This window comes from Delphinapterus leucas, chromosome 11, assembly GCF_059928025.1.
Source record: "Delphinapterus leucas isolate spDelLeu-1000000601 "Yukka" chromosome 11, BTC_Dleu_Yukka2, whole genome shotgun sequence".
In the NCBI taxonomy this organism is placed as follows: domain Eukaryota; kingdom Metazoa; phylum Chordata; class Mammalia; order Artiodactyla; family Monodontidae; genus Delphinapterus; species Delphinapterus leucas.
The window spans coordinates 8689392-8713925 of NC_143139.1; the positions used below are offsets into that span (position 1 = coordinate 8689392).

Here is a 24534-nt window from a genome sequence, read left to right on the forward strand (position 1 = left end):
TGCTGGACATTTAGGTTGTTTCCATTTTTTTGTGAATATTAAAAAAATTTGTCCTGTACTTTCAAATATTTCCTTAGGAAAAAAATTTTAAACAAGAAATTATGGGGCCAAGGGATATATACATTAAAGAACTTTGATACATATTACCAAATGCCCTCCAGAAAAGTTGTTCCCATTTATACAACACTAGTGTGAAAGTGTTCACATTTGATATTTTTAAGAAATACTGGTGAATTATTCTTCTACTTGAGTTTCATCCACGAATCTTACCTCACGTGAAGACCTATAATCTTCCAGTGAAAAGAAATTCATTTCTATAAGTCTGTTTCTATGAGCCAGACCCTGTGGGGGAAGAGGAGTGAGGTGGGAAACATAAGGTGAAATTGATTATGCAGAGACAAACCCAGCCCTATTTCACCAGGTTCTAACCACATTCCTTGCTTATTCTTTTCTTCCCTTACCAACCTCCAGCCACAACTAACCATCACCCTTTAGAAGGCATCCCCATTCTTCACCTCCCACGTCTCTTCCAAACTACTTTACAAACACAGTCTACGGAATGTTCTGACCACTAGGACCCCCCCCACCACCACTAGGTTATGCCGCCTGTTGTCTGGCTGTCAGCTGACCCACCCCTATCCTCCGATGCAATTCTTAATCTCAGAATCACCATTGAGTCTGCCACCTGTCATCATGGGCAGGCAGTCAGGTGAATTACCTCCCAGGGACTAATTTAATTCAATCACACAAAGTTTCATGAGTGGAGTCTAGACACTTCAGGAACACTTTGACTGCTGTGCATCTTCTCTCTTTACCCTCATCCTGGATTGACTTTGTCAATCTCAAAACAGAAAGATCCCGAGCCCTCAATCCCAATGCCAGAAATGAACGAATGAAGTCAGCTGAGAGAACGTAGGGAGTAGGGGTGGAAGAAATAGTAATGGTTGTCAAAAGGTGGCAGAGATAGATGCCATCATTTGCTGGAGGACTGCTGTGTGTATAACCATATTGAAACCTCCCAACTGACAGCTACTTACTATCATCCCCCTCTTACAAATGAAGAAACTAATGTTAAGAAGGTAATTGACTTACCAAAGAACACATTATTGCTAATTCTTGACCCATGTTTAAAATCAGGCCTGATTGAATACACAGAGCACAGATGGGCTTTGGATTCAGAAGAGCCTGGATTTTCAACTAATCTCTTGCCACCAAGCGTGAATTCTGGAACCGGGCAGATCTGGCTTGAAATACCAGCCCTCACTTCTATGTGTGACTTGAGGCAAGTCACTTCACTTTTTTAAACCTCAGATTCGACGAAAGTAAAATAGTGCTTTTGCTTCCCAAGATTGTAGGGTATATAAAGTGCTAACCAGACCTAATGCTAATGTTCATGAAACGTTAAATACTATTATTTGAAGTCCAAGATTCAAATCCTTTCTAGCTGTAAAAATTTGAACTTGTCACTCCAAATCTTCAGCCTGTTTCTTCACACGTTCAATAAGAATGTCACTCACTTTATGTATCTGGAAGAATTCAATTAGATTAGCACTACAGCTAGGATTTCTTAGACTTCAAAAATAAGTAAATATTCATTTTTTTCTCTTTCTTCGAGGGGTCTATGAATAGTGAAAGAGCCAGGACTGCAATACAGAAATGCTGACACACTGAGCCAGGAGTGTAGATGCTTAGAAGGAAGCGGGGCTGGGCGGGGGGGGGGGGGCGGGGGGTGAAGGCGGTGCATATTAACACAATGTAGGAGCTGGGAGACATGGCAGCATCCCACTGCCTCTATAGAAAAAGGCATTCCACGACCTCAGATCTGGTTATTTTATGTCTTACCGCCCCATGGAGATATTGGTCATGTTGAGCTTTTTTTCTCTTTTGTTTTACATGCTCATAGCTGGTAAGAGGGTGGATAGCTCTCATGATGGAGGCTGAGACGGGGGCAGAACATATTTTTACACTTACATAGTTGTCTGTTTCCTCTGTATAAACTCCATACCATGAGAACATCGGTCCCATTCGTTATTCTAACTGTAGCACATAGAAGAGATATGAGGCCTACATGTGCCCTTGATGAACAAGGTGGTTAAAGGTAAGAACTGACTACAAAATCTAGATTTTTCATAGTTTCGTAGAGAGACATCATGAGATTAATAATGGGAAAGCCAAACTGTGTAGCTGCTCCCTCTAAGCTCCAGTTTCTTTTTATTACGAAGCTCTGATTTCTGGGAAAGGCAAATCCCTTCTTAAATAAGAACTCAAACCAGCATCAGAAGATAACAGCAGCAACTTCAGACAGGACTAACTGAAACTCCTATAGCATTGCCATTTGGTCAAAGAAGCACAAAATGGAAGCACTAAACTTCATCTATCACACCCACTCCTTAAGAAAACAGAAAGATGAATAGTCTGAAGAACGTTTTGAATGTTCCTGTACATTGTCTTCCAAATTCACTTTTGTGCAAAACACAGATAACACATACACAACATGAATACATAAAGCATTCACTTACTTCCTAGCTGCTTAAAGGCATTCTTCATTTAGGAAACCACACCTTTTACCCGTCCCTTCCTGCTGATATTAACTTCATCAGCTAGAGGCTTAGCACACAGCTCCTAGTCACACCTTCAAACCTCAATGGCTTATCATTTCACAGCAGCAGGCTGTTCTTCCTGTCCCAGCCTGAAGTGAAGGCTTCAAGAACCACCACCAGATCCCAGGGGAAGATGGTCTTTATCTCTCTTATCGGGAGGAGTAACCTCACCTGGCCAGGTTCCCCCCTCCATGGCTATTTGTCCTAATGCCTAACCTTTATGCCACTGAGCCATATGAAATTTCCTGGCTCTTACAGTAAAAACTCAAAAGAACACGTTGTTTGAGGTTTCCTGTTTCCCTAATTAGCTACTTTGTCCTTCTTTTTTTTTTTTTAAAGAAGATTTTGGGGGTAGGAGTTTATTAATTTATTTATTTTTGCTGTGTTGGGTCTTCGTTTCTGAGAGAGGGGTTACTCTAGTTGTGGCAAGCGGGGGCCACTCTTCATCGCGGTGCACGGGCCTCTCACTATCGCGGCCTCTCTTGTTGCAGAGCACAGGCTCCAGACGCGCAGGCTCAGTAGTTGTGGCTCACGGGCCTAGTTGCTCCGCGGCATGTGGGATCCTCCCAGACCACGGCTCGAACCCGTGTCCCCTGCATTAGCAGGCAGATCCTCAACCACTGCGCCACCAGGGAAGCCCTGTCCTCCTTCTTTGACGATAAAATCTATTCTAATGGTCTAGAGAATTTCTCTATTGTCCCAGCTGGTCTCCAGCAGCCAATCAAACAGGAAGCAACCTTCCTCCAACTTCTAAATAAATGAGAACACCTGAGGAAATAAGAAAGCATGAAAAAATAATGGCAAAAAAAAAACAAATAAAAGGATTTTGGATAACTATTCAGACTCTGTGCCACTAAGGGATAAAGCCTATTCACAGGTCGAAAGGGAAAATAGTTCTGTGAAGTAGTGCCATAATGAAGAATTTCAGTTCTTCAGTGTTCTTGCCACTGTATCACATGGTTTGGACTCTAAGCTCATCCTCAAATCATTCATTTACCTTTGTTATTTTTATTAATTTTTTTGGATTTTCAATCTAGCTCATTGCCATATAATGCTAGGAAACCAATTATTAAAATAATCAAAAAACTTAAGGTCCACACAAAAACCTGAACACACATGTTTATAGCAGCTTTATTTAGGATGGCCAAAACTTGGAAGCAACTAAGATGTCCTTCAGTAGGTGAATGGATAAACAAACTGTGGTACATCTAGACAATGGAATATTATTCAGCCTTAAAAAGAAATGAGCTATCAAGCCATGAAAAGACATGGAGGAACCTTAAATGTGTATTACTGAGTGAAAGAAGGCAGTCTGAAAAGGCTACAGACTGTATGATTCCAACTATATGACTTTATGGAAAAGGCAAAACTATGGAGCCAGTAAATAGAAGTTGCCAGCTGTTGAGGATAGAGAGAAACGAATAGACAGAGGATTTTAAGGGTAGTGAAAATACACTCTATGATACCATAATAATGGATACATCATTATACATTTTTTCCAAACCTATAGAATGTACACGGCCAAGAGTGAAACCTAATAATGTAGGTTCATCAGTTGAAACGAATGTACCACTCTGGTGGGAGATGTTGATAATGGGGGAAGCTATGCATGTGGGGGGGGCAGGGAATATACAGGAAATCTCTGTACTTCCCTCTCAATTTTGCTGTGAACCTAAAACTGCTCTAAAAAAAGTTTTTTTTAAAAAATCATATGGATCAGTCGTTGAACTTGCAGCACAACCCATGTTCACAGGTCTCACACATTTCAAATGAAAACAAAGTAGTCTAACAATAGGATACATAAAATAATCTCATGTATATTCATTATTATTATTATTTTTTTTTTTGCGGTATGCCGGCCTCTCACTGTTGTGGCCTCTCCCGTTGCGGAGCACAGGCTCCGGACGCTCAGGCTCAGCGGCCATGGCTCACGGGCCCAGCCGCTCCGCGGCATGTGGGATCCTCCCAGACCAGGGCACGAACCCGTGTCCCCTGCATCAGCAGGCTGACTCTCAACCACTGCGCCACCAGGGAAGCCCCTATATTCATATTTTAAATGCCCACATGAATAGATTCAGCCTGATATCAATGAAATATCTACTTGTACTTTTAACAGTAAGAAGAGGCACAAAACCTGGTTTTTCTTTCATATTAGGCACTTTTTTTTTTTTTTTAAATCTCTGCCTCATATGTTACTATGGCTAAGAGGAAACATTAAAGATTATTTAGCACAACCCTTTACTTCAAAGACCAGAGGTTTAAACATTTGACATTAAGCAACTCTTTCCACCATGTCCCGCTATCCTTGACCCTTAGAAAAAGTTCCAGATTTAGCGTTGGTTTCATGGCAGAGACACCACCATTTACCCACCTGGTAGTCCTCCCCAGAAGGTCAAATTCCACCAGAGGCTGGTCAGCTTTCAGCTTTCCATGGGTTATGTCACTCAAAGGCTTTCTTGACCTCAAGCGAAGTTAAGGTGGTGTTACTAGGGCAATACTACAGATTTCCACTCCCCAATTTATAATATTAAATATCTATTTCTCTATCTACAATGATTATTGGGGCACAGTAGGAATAGGCACATGTAGGCACAATAAGAAAAGAGAAATATAATAATGCATAGTTTGTATTACATTCATGTAAAAGAGGGGCATGGGGGAAACTGGGTGGGGGGCATATGGGAATTCTTTGTGCTACCTTTTCAATTTTTTGTTAATCTATAATTTAAAAAATAAAGTATATTTTGTAAACAAATATATATAAATAAAATAGAATGGTACCGCCTGACGGATCACCCCGATTCTCACCCGTCCTCTTTGCTGTGCTGTATTGGTTGCTTTGATTGAGGAAATCAGACTATACACAGAACTTAGGATCACAGTTGGGCCACACCCAAAAGACACATCCTTATCCAATGTGTTCGAATATACAACTCTGTGGTATGAGTATGTGCATTTGAAAAATTCATGGTAATGAAAGGTATCCATAGTGACAGAAATGAATCTCTTACACCTCAGACTAAGTTACAAAGACAAATAATCTGAAGGCGGTAAATATAAAAGACAATAAAATGCTGAAAAAATGTTTACAAAGCACTTACTACATAGAAAAGACTGTGTTAGATGCTGGGTAGTGACACTCCATCCCATGAAGGGGCAAATAAAGGGATGAGGCACAAAATCAACACTTGAAAAGTAAATTTAGGGCTTCCCTGGTGATGCAGTGGTTAAGAATCCACCTGCCAATGAAGGGGACATGGGTTCGAGCCCTGGTCTGGGAAGATCCCACATGCCGTGGAGCAACTAAGCCCGTGCGCCACAACTACTGAGCCTGTGCTCTAGAGCCCATGAGCCACAACTACTGAGCCCGTGTGCCGCAACTACTGAAGCCCAAAAGCCACAACTACTGAAGCCCACGTGCCTAGAGCCCGTGCTCCACAAGAAAAGCCACCGCAATGAGAAGCCCTCACACCGCAACGAAGAGTAGCCCCCGCTCACAGCAACTAGAGAAAGCCCGTGCACAGCAACAAAGACCCAACTCAGCCAAAAATAAAAAAGAAATTTATTTAAAGAGGTCTCTTTATTATGGGGGGAGTGAGAGGTGGAGACATGTATCTGCTGACCTGAGTGCTATAAAAATCCTGTTTCACATAAAACTAGTGCTGTACAAAATTTAATTTTTAATGCTCGTTTTCCACCAGCCACTTACAATCAAGCAAGAGCCAGTTCAAAAATGACAAGAATATCAGAGAAAATATAAAATATTTATCCTAATGACCTATTCTCCAATCTCGGTTTGAATACGAGAACCTTAGTAGATAGTGAAGATAGACCATAAGTAAATCAGCACTAGGGGGAAGTTAAGAATGAGGACAGAGTTAACATATCAAAAATTTTCTAACCCAAGGACTATTTCTCCCCAGTCTTGCTCAGTCTTGAGTGGATTGCCTTATTCAATAGGAGCCACAGAATGATTATTTTGAGGAGCAACCAAAATCGTGGGCCCACAGTTTTCTCCTTGAGGTTGACATCTAGCTCCATCAAGGTCTACAGCTTGAACAGAAATGCTTATTTTCATATAAGAGACCTCAAGGGGGTGACAGCAGTCTTGCACAGTGGCAATCTGGAGATCAGGTGACTTTCCATGGCAAACCCGAAGAGGATGGCCACGCATTTTAATGCAATGCAAAGGACCAGAAGCACTCCAAGGTAAACAAGCTTCCAAGCCATGCTCTAGAGCTACACTGTCCAAAGGGTAGCCACAAACCTCATCTGGCTATCTAAATTTAATAAAAATTAAATAGCACTTAAAAAAAGTCTATTGGGGACTTCCCTGGTGGCACGGTGGTTAAGAATCCGCCTGCCAGTGCAGGGGACACGGGTTCGAGCCCCGGTCCAGGAAGATCTCACATGCCATGGAGCAACTAAGCCCGTGCGCCACAACTCCTGAGCCTGCACTCCAGAGCCCGCGAGCCACAACAATGAGTAGCCCCCGCTCACCGCAACTAGAGAAAGCTCGCATGCAGCAAAGACCCAAGGCAGCCAAAAATAATAAATAAATAAATTTATAAAAAAATAAAAATAAGTTTATTGACACCAATTATACTAGTTATTCCACCCATAAGTGAGAAATCAACGATATGACTTATAACAGACTTATTACAGTAAATGAAAAATGTTAATTATAGAATCTAGATTGGCATATGGGTGTTCATTTTACAATTCTTTCAAGTTTTCTACGTTGGAAATTTTTCATAATAAAATGGTGGAAAATATTTTTAATTAAACAGGACTATAAATTCAGTTATATTAGCCACATCTCAAGTACTCAGTAGCCACATGTAGTATCCAGTGGCTACCCTATTGGACTGCTCAGATACAGAACATCTCTATTATCGCACAGTTTACTGGCCATAGCTGCTCAGGAGCCCCGTGAGCCTTCAGACACCAATTCTTCCACCCTAAGGCCCCTGGGCAAAGCGGATGATGACTAACAGGCCTGCATACTTTTAGAGTGAAGGTTCAGATGGAAAAGTAACAGAAATCAGGGCATTAGCTACTAACAGGAGAAGTAATCAGGTCTATCAGAAAGAGGTTGAAGGGAACTGAGAAATATGACTGGGATGTGTTCATTAGGAGTTAGGATATAAATACATACACACACACATATACACATAAGTCTAAATTTTAAATAATTTTTAGAGCTGAGAACTCATTTACTTCCCACAGATATACAAAATATATACATTGTGAAATAATGGAAACAGGGGCATAATAAAAGATGTGCCTAATTTGGGGTACTGACTTTACCTTCGTAACCTTGAGGAAATCACAGCTTATACAAAAACATTTAAATGTGAATGACCCCTGAGGGGTTTGTGACAAATGTAAAAAATCCAAAACCTTCTACAAACAACTTCTATAAGCACCAAAAAATTAAATCCCATCAGGTATGGTAGAAACAAGGGAAGATCTACAATTGCCTTTAAATGGATGGGAATCTGGCTACATGTTTCTACGTGAAAGACCCTCTGCCATAGAATGCACCTACTAGAACAATTTTTATCTTTAAAATGAATCAGAGATACAGCCTCCTGAAGGAAAAAATGCACTCTCCATCCAGGCTTTGATATGTTTTATTGGAGCAAAATTTCAATAAAGGTGGCTTTTATTTACAGAATTTAATGTGTGTGGGGACTGTCCAATCCACTTGGACCCAGGTGAAGATAATCATTAAGCCTGTTTATGTATTCTCTTATTTTCAGTTTGCATACAAAAAAAGCTTGCTTCTCATTCATAAAAACCCCAATATCATAAATGGCAAACCCTCCCTCACCCATCCCTTAATTAAATATAAACACAGTTTCAAAAAACAATTTAGATTGGTTTAATCTTGAAATGTAATCCAATAAGACTAAAAACTAAACATTTCAGGTCCTGTACCAAATAGTAAAATACTCGAAGGCCTTCAGGATCCCTAAAATTTAAAAAGATAAAAGTTACTTTTTTCTTCCTAAAATGAAACAACATAATAGTACAAATTAATTCCTAAAACAAAACAAAGACCAAAAACCTAAAACAATTACGTTAAAGGAATTCTGAGGAGAAAGAAAGCATTTTCTGATAACTAAAATGGATAACCTGAACAATTCCCATCTCTACCTTTTCTGTAAGAAAAAAATACATAAATTTCTTCATCAGTATTCATTTCATATTTAAAGTGTTTATTTCCTTATAAAAAATAACATTTATGCATCACAAAAATGTTTAAGCAAATAAAATTATAAAGATAGAAAAAAGAAACTCAATACTATATAATGTCATTCCTCATGGAATAATTATAAATATTTTGGTATTTCTCTAAGAATATTTTTCATAATTAAAATCATTTACTGTGGCCTTTTAAACATTACTTTTTCCATTACATTAAAAAAAGGTCACAAATAATTTTTAATTAATTTAGCAAATCTCTCCTTGTTAGCATTTGGATTTTTTTCCCAATTATCACTAAGGTTTTAATGAACATCTTTATGAATAATAAAGTTTTTTCATTATTTCAGAGTATTTCCCAGGATAGATGGATGCTCAGAAATGAAATCAGTTGGACAAAGATAAATGAAAAATATTCACAGCTTTTGATGCATATTATCAAATTGCTTTCCAAAAAACACTGTAACAATTTACAATCCCAGTAGGATACAAATGCCACATCCTCACCAACTATGGGAAAATAGATGTGATAGTTTAAAAGTATCTCGCCAGTCTTCATACATGAACATAGCCTTTTGTATCCAGTAGTTATGCATTAATTCCTTTCTCCTTTCCTCTATAGATTATAAAGCACCTATGGTGTGCCAGGCATGGCACTAACTTTGAGATATGGCAAGGTTCTCAGAGAGCTTACACTGAAGCCAGTTAAGCAAACAAATAAGTTATTACAATTTAGGGGGATAGGAAAAAGACACTATAAGAACATTTTGAGGGGAAAGAGTGGAAAGAAATAATTGGAGGCAGAGAGATTTTTCAGACAATGGTTATGTGGTACCGCACTTACAAAGCTTGGGAAGACACAGGTAGCTAAAGCCATACTTAAGCTATACTGGGGCTTTTTCCATTTCTTTCAAGTATTAAAACCAAGGAGGAGAATTATGTTATATGGGACTAATAAGGCTGATAAATCCAATAAGGACTTCTTTTAAATTTTGTGATGCTGTGTCCAGATTAAGATTATTTTTGGCAATCAGTAAAATATAACGCTAACTTCTTTGATAACAAGTCTCCACTACTATAAAAATGAGGATTACATATACATAATGAACTGATACAGGTTGCAATTAAAATAATCTTACCAAACTGGCTATAGTTCTAAAATGAGCCCCTCTAATAAATTATGTCAATTTAGTCAAAATGCTTTAACATACTCACTTTGACTGATTGACATCAATAAGAGAACCTATTTTTGATGTGGTAAAAGAAATGTGTTCATCTCCAATTACAATTTCAAGCTCCTGAAAAAAATAAAACAGAGAAATGTAGTTAATATAAAAATCCATCCCACAAGATATATGTATTCTTGCTACCAAGAAGTCCCAATTTTAGCTGCAAGTTTTCTAGCCATCATAGAGGAGGGAAAAAAAACCAAAAATGAAACGACCTGTTAGCTATAAACTATGTAAAAAAAAAAACAAAACAGAACAAAACAACAACAACAAAAAAAACCTCATCAGCTCCTCAGGTGTTCCCAATATTACAATGAATCAAGAATTGCTTTCCAGGGACTTCTCTGGTGGCACGGTGGTTAAGAATCCGCCTGCCAATGCAGGGGACACAGGTTCGAGCCCTGGTCCGGGAAGAACCCACATGCCGTGGAGCAACTAAGCCCATGCACCACAACTACTGAAGCCCGCGCACCCAGAGCCCCTGCTCCGCAACAAGAGAAGCCACAGCAATGTGAAGCCCATGAACCACAATGAAAAGTAGCCCCTGCTCGCCGCAACTAGAGAAAGCCCATGTGCAGCAACGAAGACCCAGGGCAGCCATAAATAAATAAATAGAAATAAATGCAGATGTTAAAAAAAAAAAGAAATAACGAAAAAAAAGAGAAAAAAAAAAGAATTGCTTTCCAGAGATCTCAAAAAGATGATGCTATCAAAGGAATGATATACTTACGAGTGACAGAGAAATGTTTCTTATGTGAGTAAAACTAGTAATATGGGTATAAGCCCATTTTTAATATAATAAATACAAACACATTTACCCTTTCTACCAGGCTCTACAAATAAACTGCACATTAATAACAGTACTACTCAGCACCCACTGTGTGTCGGGCCTGGCCAGGGACTTTACAAACATTCTCTGTAAGCCCTAAAATTGGACTAATAAAGCCTACCCTTCTCAGGTCAGCTTTATTTGCCTAATTTTACAAATGTGAAATCCAAGACTCATAAAACAGAGGAAAAAAACTGTTGATGTAGAACCACTAGTAAGTGATGGTACTAATATTTGAATCCCGGACTTTAAGACTGAGAGATTCATACTCTTTTGACTTCACAAAACAATTAAAATTAAGAACTAGAAAAACAAATATAACATAATATAGATATTTCTAGTGTGCCAAAATTAAGTATAAATTTTTCTCCATATTTTATCTGCAAATCTAAAATGAAAAAGTAAGAGGCTATGTCTGTAGTGATTTTTCAGTTTAAATTAACAGATGACCTTAAAGACACTCCTAGCTATGTATTTGAGCAGAAAATCTAATTATGTACAGTTTATGGCACACACATAATGGAGAATTAAATGAGACTCTCAAACAATCGTAAAATCTTTGACTTAAAGATCCAATAGACAATTTCTGGAGCATGAGTAATCCTCCCCACTAACCAAAACACATGAACACATCATCAAGTGGGTAGATGAAAACACTGTTCTCTCCCTGAGTCTAAAAGAGATAATAAAAGGTTTGTTGCTATTTTTAATGCAAACGTATATATGTATAAAACAAACAGATCTAAATTTACTTCTTAAAAGTGTTTGCAGTGCATAAAATAAATACTGTTAACTATTACCTTTGCTTTCCTAAATAATATTTCTTTAAAGAGAAGTGTTAAGTTACTGCTACAGAGAGTCAGCATCTATTAGATTTCGCCACATTTTCTTCTAGTCAAAGAAGTTGTTATACAGTATAATCCTCGGGAATATACAAAAGCGAAATTAAATGTTTCTTCCTCCTGGGGTCATATCTCATTTCTCCAACAGGTGAAAAGACCCAATTCAGAAATCAAACTGGCTTTCTACAGAGTGAAATTAGGCCTTCAGAGCTCTTCAGCAGCCCATCGATTTTTCTGAAGGGAATATGAGAGGCAAAGGCAACGGTCAGTTGGAACAAAGAAACCAATCAAATCACTCTCTGGGGCATAAAGATGCAAGTAAGAACTTTCAAAGTTATAAATCTGGCGAAAGTGAATTTTACGTAGTCAATGAAAATTCTAATTCTCAAATTTAACAAACACTTGTGTTTTTTCCTACCTATTTTTACTTCCTAATAAAAGTAATTAACCAATAATAGCAATCATTCATAACACTGTGAAACATCTTAACTTTAGCTGGGGTGGCTGCAGAGAAGACTGTTCAGAAAGATGTCTAAAGTGACTCCTTTACTACTAGGCGGTAGCACAGAAAATGACGCAAAGTGAAATAAAATTATAAAGTATTTACCAGGTGCCTACTAAATGGAAAACCCAAGACTCAACGAGGAGCTATTCTAAATAAACAAGGAGAAACATAACAATTATATTAACAATTTTTAGTATTTATGCATTTAAAGAATTATTAAATACAAACCTGCCGGCCAACCCTGTCAGGGGGAGGCCACAAAGCATCATCTTCTTTTGTAATTTCACTGTCATCAATAATTCTCTTCAGTTCTTCCATTACACTCTTGTGTACATAAGCCTGAAAACAAGTTATAAAAATTTCAGTGTCTCTCTATTTCTCAACACAACTCAGAAGGCAATAATAAGAGTTACAAACCCTGAGTATTCAAATAGAATATTAAAGAAAAATTTAATTCTGATTCTAAAAGTACAACATGGGAAAGAATCATTCTTCCCTACGATTTTTCTTCACTCTCTTGCCCTTTCCTTTAAAATATATTTTTCCCTCTTCTCAACACCAGCCCCATCTTAAAACCATGTATTCTGCCTTTGTAACACAGGACTCAAATACCTCTGAGTGGTCAACACAAAATCTATGAGGTGAACAGTGACAAATACAAATACACATCACAGTTAGTGCTTTGAACTTTTTCTTATACCTAACTTTTGAGACTTTCATTTAAAATTCATACTGTGTTTAAAACATAATTATCAATTAGTTTTAAATAATGAATAGAGTAAAAAGACAAAGTTAATTATAAAATGAATTAAATGATACACTCGAATGTGGGACTACAACTTAATATATTCAGATTGCTTCTTTTGTTGTTATCGATGCTACAATTAGAAACCTTTTTCAATCTATACATCGGCTTCTTCTTTACAGCCTTAGATGTACTTTAAATATGTAAATAAAAACATAGACATGAGGGAAACAGGCTTAATATAAAAAATTACACATCTGTAAAAAACTTACCTCCTTTCTGATCATGACATCATTTTTATAATTGCTGTTGTTAGCATATCTAAGTTTTCCTGTGGGAAGTGGAAAAAAATTCAATCTATAACAGCAAAAACTGCTAAAATATAAAGAAATGACATCGTAAGCAATTTTGAAGGTAAAAATCATTCTATACTACTACTTTTATTAATATTTCCTCCCTCCTGGCATAAGATCAATGCTGAACATGTATTTGCTGTTAAGTTGGCTGAAGTTGAAGCCAGTCAACTTTTTAAACTCCATGCCTTCAATACAATTCCATATAATGGGAGGGTTATTTTCAAGGCCCATTTTTCTTAAGTTATGTCATGATCTAGACAGGGAATCTAAAAAACGAACTAACACTTCTTCTAAAGTTTACATTACATGTCTTATTGGTGCTGAGTTACCCAGAACATTTAGTCTAATCTGTAAAACAACCCTAAAAAGTATGTTTTATTCTCTCACCTATTCATAGTTGAGAAAACAGAGTTAAGTAACTTGCCCGGGGTCACACAAGATTTAGACCTAGATCTACCTTCTTCCAATACACATGCTTTCCCCACTACTCCAAAATGTTCTTTTAATTATTTGCCTTCAAATTAATGTATTATGGCAATGATACTGTTTTAGAATTGTAATTAAGAAGCACACAAACTATAACTTCTGAATAAAAATTGACCAGTTTGTTACCTGATCTACATTTAATTTTGATGTATTCCCTAATGTCTGCTTCTCCTCATGGCTGGTCAGTTGCCCAGATACAGATATAATGTGATAATGTAACCCTGATCCTGTAAAATGACAGGTTATCCTAAGGAGGAGAAGCCCTTAGGAATCAGTCTTTGGGACTCATCATTACTTATGGAAAGGTTGTGGAATGGTGTGCTGGCAGATGAGAACCAGTGCTCTGGAATGAAATTTCCCTGATAATCTTAGACTACTTAATTTAAGTGACTGGCTAAAAGTGATACAGACAAGCTAAAAGTTGTTCACAGGCAAAGGCCCTGAAAACAGTATCACACAAAGAAAGAACAGATGGAGAATTCAGGTAAACTTGGCTCCTTAGCTAAATTTAGAAAAGACTTGGGGAGAACCAGGGAGGGTAAGGTGATTAAGGTTTCTAAATAATTGCAGAGCCGAAGTTACCCTGACTTCTACATGAAATGTGCGACGTTCCTCCCCTTTCCTAATATGTCATCCTCCCCTAATTTTTCTTTCATGCCTTCACAGAACTTTGTCCAAAGCATGAACGACAGCCCTTAATATCTATACTGCCTTACGGTTAGTTTCATGTCTATGTCACCCACCAAGGTATAACTCCTGGAGGGGAAGTAAAGAGTCTTATGCGTTACTGTCCCTTCAATTTTTGTTTTTACATGTTGCCCAGCACATAATATGCATTCAAAAAAGAAAAGTCTATGCAGTGGGACTGTCGTTGTTACAATAAGAATTCAATATACAGTACAACCATCTAAGGAGAATCAGAGCTGTTCAAAAATGAAAAGTCTATGCAGTGGGACTGTCGTTGTTACAATAATTATTCAATATACAGTGCAACCATCTAAGGAGAATCAGAGCTGTCCAAAGACAGAATTTGCTGCACTTTGCTTGGGCAGTAGGCAGTTTCACCTCATACGGCTCTCTGCAGTCTGACTCTTTTTTTCCCCTCAGAGACCAAGAAAAAAATCTACTCTCGTTTCAAGACTCACCTCAACTGTCACCTTCTCTAAAAAGACTGCCGACTCTTTCATGTAGAACTAACCACGCCCCTTCTTTATAGTCTTAATGCATCCTATAGGGAACAACTGTATTTAGGCACCCCAAACACGTCATTACACTCATTTTTCTACACGTGGGGCTCCCCGCTTCAGAGCAGGCCTCATTCGTTTTTCTCGACATTTTGCCTTCCATACAGCGCCTGAATGAATAAAAAAGATGAATGGGCAGTCCGAAATTTACTGCTCACCGGAAGATTTTAAGCATCCATGCGTCCACCGCGTGGTGGAGATGTTCTCACAAACGTTCAGGTGTTAGGCAGATAAACTAGAGGGCCTTTAAGGTCCCTTCCGGTGAACTGATGCTAGGATTCTGAACTTTACTATCTGGCAGTATCGGCTTTTCTTAATTAACTGACACCAATTTACTCTTTTATTCACAAAGCCAATGTACGCTTCCTATTTTCCTTAAGCTCCTCGGCCCTACTGCACACTCGCGAGCCCGCGGAGGCGCGCCCACCCACCCCAACTCCTCCGTGGCCTCTCCACGTCGCTTCCCCTTCGTTGCCGCGGCCGCTTTTCTGCTTACCGTCCGGCCGAAACTCAAATTCCAGAAATTCGTGTCCAAACTTGCCCTTGTGCCCTACATAGTAGCGCAGGTAGAAATCGCTGGCCATGGCCATCCTTGTCACCGAAAAGCCCGCCGAAGGCCCAGCCAACGCGCCGCCGGACGCCTGGCAGTGACGTCAGTCGCCCAGGCTAAACGCGTCACTGCGGCATTTCCGCCTCCTGCGACCCCCCAGAGGAAAGCGGGCGGGCGGAGACTCGAGTGAGAGTGTTGGAGGCGCGCGGGAAGGGGCGGGCGGCAACGACCTGAACTTTCCTTTACTAGGTTGGAAGCATATTATTTTCAAAATTCAGTAGATCATATTCTATTAGGAAAGCACAGAAGTGTGAAAATATGAAAGCATTTGTTACGGGCTTGGAGCTAAGGTTTCGCAGTCGATCTGACTTGTCGGGTCTCTAATTCTCGCGGCATCCGTGAGGTGGGTGTGGCCTTATTCCCCTGATTCGTGGAGTGAGTAAAGAGAAATCCCAGGATCAGAATGGCACATCGGGAATACAAACCCTTCTCCTGCTAGATTCCTAACACGGGCCTTCCCCTTCGGACAATGATGGCTAGTTATCCGACACCTAGAAGCCAGTAGTAGAGACAAAGTAAAAAGAATTCATCAGACAGGAGGTCTGAAATTTTGAAAGGCACGTTGAAACTGAAAAATCTCTGGCAGTCATGATATAAAAGAATTCCTTTTAATAATAAAACTTATTCAGTAAGGGTTACTCTCTGGTGGCCTCTGGAGTTTTGGCACCTTGACTTAAGATCAAATGGTTCAGCCCGCGTTTCTTACCAGATAGAATTACACGGGGAAAGGGAAGGAGTGCTCATCTAGGATAGGTTTTGAAGGATGGGGAAAGGCACGGTGAGCTTTACACAAAGCCTATTGTTCAGATATTATTCATTACCTTTCTTTTACCAACACACAGAATAATCCTGCCTGTTGGATGATTTTAACCTTCAGTGGGATTTGGTAGAAAGAGTGGCAGTCAGAAGACCTGGGATTCGTTCCCATCACGTATCTCTACCTAACCGTGGTTAAGACGCTATCTCTAAGCCTGTTTATTCGTCAGCCAAACGAATAGACTACAATAAACTTTGTCAAGCTCAAAGAATTGTTGAAAAGATCAGATGAGATAATGCATGTCAAATAAGATTTAGAATTTATAAAACATTATATAATGAGTTATAACGGGCATTTCCTACATGCCAGAAATTGTTGGGCACTGGTAATTTAAAAAGAGCCCTTTGCACTTGTAGTCTAGGAAACAAACATGTAGACACATATTAGCCCAAGGAAGCAAATGCTATAAGGAAAAAAAAATTTTTTTTAATGCTGGTAATATAGCAGAGGACACAAGTCATTTTACTGGGGAAGTTGAAGAAAGGGGAAGTACCAGGGAAGGCTTGTGACAAGATGTGCTATTTGAGTTGGACCTTGTTGGGTAAATTCAGTATATGTTCAGAGGGATGGAAAAGCAAATAGCCTGAGCAAAGGTGCAGTCGTGTTACAATGCATGCCTTGGGAAAGCCAAGCATTTCAGTATAATTAGAACACAAAGTTCATGGAAGTGGAATAACCAGAAAAGCAGACTGAGCAGGTTATGTTGAGTCTGTATTAGCAATTGTATAACTGTCAATATAGAAAACTATATTAACCATTGTATAAATGTTAATATAGAAAAATTATTCAGTTCCAATATAGGCTGCCATTATGGAAAATATACAAGAAACATAAAGCACCATCCCTCATCACTAGGGTGATGAACCATTCCAGTCTGCCCAGGACCAAGGAGTTTCCTAGGATGTGGGACTTTCCGTCTTAAAACCTGGAACTTCCCAGGCAAACTGGAATACGTCAGTCACTGTACTTACCACAAAAATAATCCACAGAAACTTGATCATAATATTCCATAATATCTCTGAAAATATAGGCAGTAATCCATTTGTTTTTTGTAGGGAGCCTCATGCAATCTTTGGATTTCCTAATGCATTTCCTTCCCATTTTTGGCAAATGTGCCAAGTGTTCACGCTTACCTAAGTAGAGCTACAGGTACCAGGTCTGTGACTGTGTAAATAGAGCTTATGGAATGCACAGGGTTAAGATTTTTATCTGTAACCAATTACTGTCTTTATCCCCTAAAAAGACATCTGAGCTCAAGACTAATCCTCTCTAACCCTATCTGTTTTTAAGATGAAATGTGAAAATATACTTACTCAATCCTTCCTATAATTAACAAAAAAAAAAAAGAAAAAAAAAAGCCAAACTGTACGTCTCTTGTGTCACCGTAAAGATTGGAAAGTGATAAAGCATTTGTGTATTTTGGTCTTCTTGGATGTTATACACCAGAGCTATGGAAACTTTCTGAATGGCTATTGAGCACTTGAAATGTGGCTGGTGAGACTGAGGAACTGAATTTTTATTTTTAAATATTATTTAATTTGTGTGAACTTAATATTTAAATAGCCAGACATGTCTAGTGGCTATCATTTTGGACAATAAAGTTATATAAGAACCATTTTATATGCTTTTACATGGGCTGGAAACAGAGAAAATATTTTTGGAACATTGAGAAATCTCAATCTCAATGGCTGTAGGCTTCAAATTAGGACATACTTACTGGTAACAGCATAGTTTATTTATAAAAATAAATGTTTGGGCTGCTTAAATGAAGCCAAATGAAGAACTATTTCTGCCTTTGCTAATGCAATCTCTCTGTGGTTAGCTTCAAAAACCCTTGTGAAGTAATTAAGAAATAAACATTTCATTTTCAAACTCCAGCTGAAATGAAGCTTAATGATTTAATCAAATACACATTATTCATTGATAAAATAATGATTTCCCATTAAAGTTTTTAAGTTTATTGCTTTCAACTTCATGATGACGAATCAAGTCAGAGGGCTAGGGTCAGAGATGATTATTTCTTCTAAGTGTTAATTTCATCTTTTAAATATTCTGATGTTTCCTATGTCTAAAATTCTCTCTTCCTTTGATCTCTCATGTCTGCTCTGTCCTCACACCTCTTTTGCCTTTTGCCCCACTATTTAAAATTATCGAATCATTCCTACTTACAATTTCCAGAAATATGTTCTGATTTTCTTGTGATTATTAGAGAAGATAGTTTTGTTTTGTTTTTTAATTTTTATTTATTTATTTGGCTGCATTGGGTCTTCGTTGCTGTGCGCAGGCTTTCTCTAGTTGCGGCGAGCAGGGGCTACTCTTCGTTGCAGTGAGCGGGCTTCTCATTGTGGTGACTTCTCTTGTTGCAGAGCACAGGCTCTAGGCGCACGGGCTTCAGTTGTTGTGGCACGTAGGCTCAGTAGTTGGGGCTCGCGGGCTTTAGAGCGCAGCCTCAGTAGTTGTGGCGCACGGGCTTAGTTGTTCCGCGGCATGTGGGATCTTCCCAGACCAGGGCTCGAACCCGTGTCCCCTGCACTGGCAGGCGGATTCTTAACCACTGCGCCACCAAGCAAGCCCAAAGATAGTTGTTGTTTTCATTTGTTTTCTTTATTTTATCAGTAGCTTTTGAACAGTTTTGATTTTGTATTTACAGACCAAAACTGTTAGGGATAGCTCATTACATTAAATGGATCAGAGTAGTAAATCAAGAATATTATATGGTCTAAAAAATTATTCTAAGGTAATTGAAATGTTTTTAAATGTCAGAATGACTATGGTCTATTTCAGTCTTCATTCCATCCACCCACCTTTCTCTCTTCCCTTCTGTAGCAGACTTCTCTGTTTTAACCATATATGTCTTTTAAACCAGTGGTCCCCAACCTTTTTGGCACCAGGGACCGGTTTTTTGGAAGACAGCTTTTGCACGGATGCGGGGTTAGGGGGATGGTCAGGCGGTAATGCGAGCAGTGCGGAGCGAGGGGGAGCGGCAGATGAAGCTTCGCTGGCTCACCTCCTGCTGTGCGGCCTGGTTCTTAACAGGAACCGCGCCCCCACTCCCCCACCCCCGCAGGGGTTGGGGACCGCTGTTTTAAACCACTCAGTGGAGTTACTTTTTTTTTTTTTTTTTTTTTTTTTTGTGGTACATGGGCCTCTCACTGCTGTGGCCTCTCCCGTTGCGGAGCGCAGGCTCCGGACGCGCAGGCTCAGCAGCCATGGCTCACAGGCCCAGCCGCTACGCGGCATGTGGGATCCTCCCGGACCCGGGCACGAACCCGTGTCTCCTGTGTCAGCAGGCGGACTCTCAACCACTGCGCCACCAGGGAAGCCCTGGAGTTACTTTTTTTAATGAGAAAACCACCATCATGCAGAAACACCAAAACTTCCACACCATTGTTTCTCAAATATGTTCATATATGGTGAGTGAGCACTTGAAGCTATTGCTAGATTATTACGACATGATATATTCAATTCCATTATTCAAACTAATAATTTATCGAGCATATGACAATATTATATGCTTCTAACACATAACATAACCACTGATTCTTATTTCCAATACAAGTAAAACCAGTCTGCTAAATTGAGCATAATAGGTGATTCTCCCAGTCTTCTACTGTATTTGATACACATTTATTTGTTTAAATGAGTCATGGTAGAGCAAAAATTTAACAACAGTTGTTACAGCAAGGTTAAGATTTAGAAGATTCTATTCACTAACTTTTTCTTTAGCATGGTGAAAAATATTATTATTCAATTTTAATAGAAAATACCTAAAACTAGTGTTATGCACGAACATGATTTGAGAACTACTGGTTCAGACTATTCTAAGTTGAATTACATTGTCAAGTTTCAATGAGACGTGGTTTCCAGGTGGGCATTTGCTCAGTTCCTAGCTATTTTGCAATTTTTTTTTAACCATAAAGCATAAATTGGAAAAGCAAGACTGGGAGAGGAGGGAATCAAAACAATAAAACAAACCCTAACCTGGATTCAACTTGATTAAATGGTAAATATTTTCATTCTTTTTTCCGTTCATTAGCTTGGGAATACCTGGTATGGCTGATAAGTCAAAAATGCCAGAAATATAATTCTCCTTTGGAAAAAGCCTGGCCAAGTGAGGGAAAGACCCAGTTTCCTCTGAATAAACAATTACTGTATCCAATGTTCCAGACCTATATCCAGAAAAACAAAGTTTAAAATGGCAATTGTCTGCTTCTTTGCCTCCTACCAAAACAACCATTAACATACAATGTGAGACAACTAGCAAAATATTTTAAAAATAAGATTTATTTCAAGCAACTATACTCCAATAAAATTAAAAAATATTTCTTTATTTTACCAATTTTAATTTATATTGCATTTATTTTATACTGTGTACATCTATATATAAATTATATAATTTTAGTAGGGTTGAGTGCTCAAAATATTTTTCCTAATAAAGATATGTAATTAAAAAACTGAGGGGAACCAATTTACTACCAAATAAGTGACTTGAAGGCTTGAGTCATTCAGGATTTGTCTTTATTTCTTCCATAGAAGCTAACTTTGACCTTTGTGTGTGGTATACAATGAATAACTATTTGTAGAATTAACATTTTTTTCCTCTTACATATTTTAAAAGCTGCTCTTTTCCATTGAGTCTATTTTTGTACATGGTGGGGATTTTGAGAAGTATTCCCTCTTGGATCATCTGATCTATTCCCAGACTGTTGGTAGAGTTGATTTTTATTATTCCTAATTTACCCCTGATGGATGAGTGTCAAGTGCTACTTTGAATATCATTGGTAAAGGTGAATTCATTATTTCCCTTGCAAAAAAAAAAAAAAATACAGCGTGAAAGAGCAATGCTCAGTTTCATCATGCACCACTCTCCTCCCACTTCACTATACCTCCCTCCCACTAGCCTCCTTGCAGTTCCTCAAACTGAGTTTTTTCTTGCCTCAGAGTTTTCACATACATAATCCTTCAACTGGAAGTCTCTTCTCCTCACTGTCAGGCTTACTCACCCATCCCTAAGGTCTCAGTCTAAATGCCGTTTTTTCAGGGAGGTCCCCATTTTATACTCCCTTCTACTACCCTATACTTTTTCTTCACAGCACTTATCACAGTTGTAATTAACAAATACCCACATAAATGTGTATATAGTGTCTCTTGCTTTCTAGACTGTAAGCCAAAGCTCTCCGTTTCTTTTTATCCAACACCTAGCACAGTGTCTGGCACAGTTGTCCTTAACACTCCATTCTTTGAAAATAGTTGAATAAATAAATAAATATTTTGTAAATTTGACTTAAATGAACAGCTGAGAACAATGAGATTCCATAGGACTTCATCATTTTGTGCTGAGCCATTCTTCCTCCCTTCTCTCTATTGCTGCTTACCACGCATTTAAATTCTGTCTAGTCATTGTGGTATTCCTAGAGGTGCAAGAATCATTATTCAGTTGGGCGACTCATCATGACTCCATCAGGATTCTAACTTCTGCAAGTTTTTCAACTGCCAGTCATTTTCCTATAGCAGCCTTGGATGTCCCTTCTAGAGTATCCAAGGTATTGTTTAAAATCACAGACCACGTGTTCAACTGAACTGTCATTATCATGATATTTCCAGTATTTTGAACTAGCAGGAGATGACTGTTATCATCCACACACTCACACAAAAATTACGACTTCCTCATTTTAGTCAAGTGGTATTTGTACCATCCCATCATCTTTAAGCATGTCCTCCCTTGCAGTGTGACTGACAGACCGAGGTCCTCTTCTTGGCCACCGTAGGTGTTAAATGAAAAAGATATGAAAGATTCTAGGCTAGTAAGGATGAGAGTAAGGAAATTAACATTTATTGAGCACATAGTATGTGCCAGATATGGTACAAATATATACTCTCATTCAATCCTCATGACAACCCTGTGAGGTAGGTAGTATCCCCTTTTCACGCATGAGGAATCCCTTTTCTGACAATGTAGATTGCCTCTTGAATTTTTCTGTTGTCATTAGCTTTCATTTATCTACTGTTATCCTCCCTCTTGGAGAGATTTTGGCAACTGTATAACCTGAAAAGCCTACTTTCACTCAATAAATATGAATTTAATGAAATAAGTTTCACAGTAGATCACTGGATGATTGAAAATGGGAACCTATCATCCTTCCATCTCGGGTTACATCCTTTTCTAGCCCTTTTAAAGACGTCCTTGCCTACTAAGTACTTTTGCTTGACTTCCATATTTCCCATTTATTAAATGCACAGTGTATTCATCTCGACCCAATTGACCCTCTGGGCTCAGTCTCCCTAGTCTCATAGAGGCCAGGAAGCCAGACTGTTGAAAAGTACATGTTGAATGTTCTTAATCATGAAATGACCCCTCCAGCTTCTAGTTAAAATAGTACCAACAGGGTTCACCTACCTTAGAATTAGATCAAAGGGGGCCATATTTCTCCTATATACACCTTAGGGGGAGCTCAGAAGTCTTCCTTAATGGTTCTCCTTCAGCCCTGCATGAACGGACCAGGAATGAAGTCCTGTATGTCCTTCCTCCCCCTTCTCTCTGAAGGATGACCTTGGTCCTCATCTATACTCCTGAGTAAGTAGAACCTTCAATTTTCTTCTCATCAATTCCTTTATCAGCTTTCTCTTCCCTCATTTGATTCCAATTTTCTGGACCTTATAATAGTCTAGATAAAAGCATGTTTCAAAGAAAACCAGCCTGTGGTGGGAGGGACCAGCTTATCTGTGCCATGCTGCGACGAACGCTGCAGACTTGTAAAACCTCCCTTGCGTTGACGCGGTCCATCCCATCTACCCTGCATCTTCAGGACTGGGGTAACAGAAATGAAACTGTACTTCTCAGTCTCGAGGGTATATGCTGTGTGCAGCCTCATCTAGCATCATTTCAGGTTTCTGGGGAAATATGTAGGGGAAGATGCAGGATCCATGTCCCATTCCTCCCTTTATGTCCCACTAGAAAGTCTTGTCTCTGTTCTTGGAGGAATTGGTTCCAAGAGTATATGATCTCCCAAAAATGTGTGCTGCCCCAGGATCTTCAAAGGATGCTACAGCTATAGGAGAGACTCTCCACGCTGACGCCTGCCACAGCTGCGTACAATTCAGGCACCACCAATTCTGGTACTTGCAACACAGCCTTGTCATTTGCAGTTCGAGCGGCAGTTTCTAGGCGTGAGTGTAGCTCTCTAAGTGAGGGGCGGCTGTCCTCACTCCAACGCCAGCAGGACTTCATGAGACCGTACCTGAAAGGAAAACAAGAGAAACAAGAGAAACTGTCTCGTCTCCTAACAAACCTTAACAAAAGAAACCTATGAGTCTTTAACCTACTTCTCACTGCTGTGTCCCACATGCTTCCCAGAGAATACTGTTCCTTCTCATCCTCCTAATGCTAAGTCTCTTAATATCATCTTCTCAACAGGACCCTTTATATAAAAGGAATGACTAAATATTTCTTAAACTACAATCAGTATGACAGAACAGGTTTTTTTTCCATTAGATTACCAAAAACTCTTAAGTGATTTCATCTTGCATGTTATTAATTTGCATCATTCCAAACCATTGCTATAACTTATCTACCAGTATGAGCTACATTACAGCAAGGAAAATAAGAAGGTATGGAATAATACGATTCATACTAATTTCAGCTAATGTAATTAGATGGTTCCTTCCTTTAATCCAGGTCATTCCCCCCCTTTATTACTTAGCTTCTCCAGGAAATTGCCTTAATCGAGATAGAAGTACTTACCACCTTTAATCTGTCTTTGCTTCAATCCAGTTTCTAGAGAATTTACAACATAGCCTGTTTTCAAACACTCTTCATCAAGTCTCATTCCTGCCCAAGAACCTACAGTGATTTACCACTGCTCACCATATAAAGTCAACATCCCACCCCCTAGCTTCTTAGCATATAGTTCTTGCCTAACTGAAGCCCTCTCCTCCTGACAAGTCAGTGTCTTGCTATGCCCTAGATGTGGTTAGTAACACCCAACTCCGTCTTTGCTCGTGCTCTGCCCAATTCCTTGAATATCCTTTCCTACAGATTTAAGTCTCAATTCCTTTCCTTAT

The 24534-nt window shown here is 38.9% G+C and overlaps 3 protein-coding genes across 21 annotated transcripts in view; all 3 read right to left on the minus strand.

Moving 5' to 3' along the window:
* LOC111176757 (uncharacterized) overlaps nt 1-3250 on the minus strand; it is a 36414-nt gene extending 33164 nt beyond the window's left edge. For 2 of the 5 annotated variants that reach the window (XM_022577562.3, XM_022577560.2), the window contains exon 1: nt 271-3245. The gene's annotated coding sequence lies outside the window, so the exon portion shown is untranslated. Of the gene's footprint in view, nt 1-270 lie in introns of all 5 variants that reach the window. The other 3 variants (XM_089920286.1, XM_089920288.1, XM_089920287.1) reach the window with 3 other exon arrangements.
* Nucleotides 3251-16161, minus strand: MAGOHB (mago homolog B, exon junction complex subunit). Of its 5 annotated transcripts, XM_089920291.1 has the most exons (6): nt 15543-15650; nt 15075-15156; nt 13233-13291; nt 12444-12554; nt 10026-10108; nt 3251-5061 (listed from the first exon to the last, which is right to left on the minus strand). In XM_089920291.1, exons 3-6 carry the CDS (start codon nt 13245-13247, stop codon nt 4839-4841), a joined length of 432 nt encoding a protein of 143 aa, XP_089776417.1. In that variant the 5' UTR covers nt 13248-13291; nt 15075-15156; nt 15543-15650; the 3' UTR covers nt 3251-4838. The 5 variants fall into 5 exon arrangements, with proteins under 5 accessions (XP_089776417.1, XP_089776415.1, XP_089776418.1 ...); XM_089920289.1 differs by lacking the exon at nt 15075-15156 and having other exon boundaries at nt 15543-16161; XM_089920292.1 differs by lacking the exons at nt 15075-15156; nt 15543-15650 and adding an exon at nt 15205-15509.
* A 3425-nt stretch (nt 16162-19586) lies between these two features.
* The window catches only part of STYK1 (STY kinase 1), a 56485-nt gene continuing 51537 nt past the window's right edge, over nt 19587-24534 (minus strand). For 9 of the 11 annotated variants that reach the window (XM_022577589.3, XM_089920281.1, XM_022577585.3 and 6 more), the window contains one exon: nt 19588-23711. In XM_022577589.3, the coding sequence (XP_022433297.1) occupies nt 23507-23711 (205 nt within the window). In that variant the 3' untranslated portion in view covers nt 19588-23506. Of the gene's footprint in view, nt 23712-24534 lie in introns of all 11 variants that reach the window. The other 2 variants (XM_089920285.1, XM_089920284.1) reach the window with 1 other exon arrangement.

Coding starts and splice junctions, on each gene's coding strand:
- MAGOHB (XM_089920289.1), bottom strand. CDS start 15,636: ATGGCCATGGCCAGCGATTTCTACCTGCGCTACTATGTAGGGCACAAG. Junction 12,555..13,232: donor ATGTCATGATCAGAAAGGAG/GTAAGTTTTTTA, acceptor ACTTGTTTTCAG/GCTTATGTACACAAGAGTGT. Junction 5,062..10,025: donor ATTGATGTCAATCAGTCAAA/GTGAGTATGTTA, acceptor ACTTCGCTTGAG/GTCAAGAAAGCCTTTGAGTG.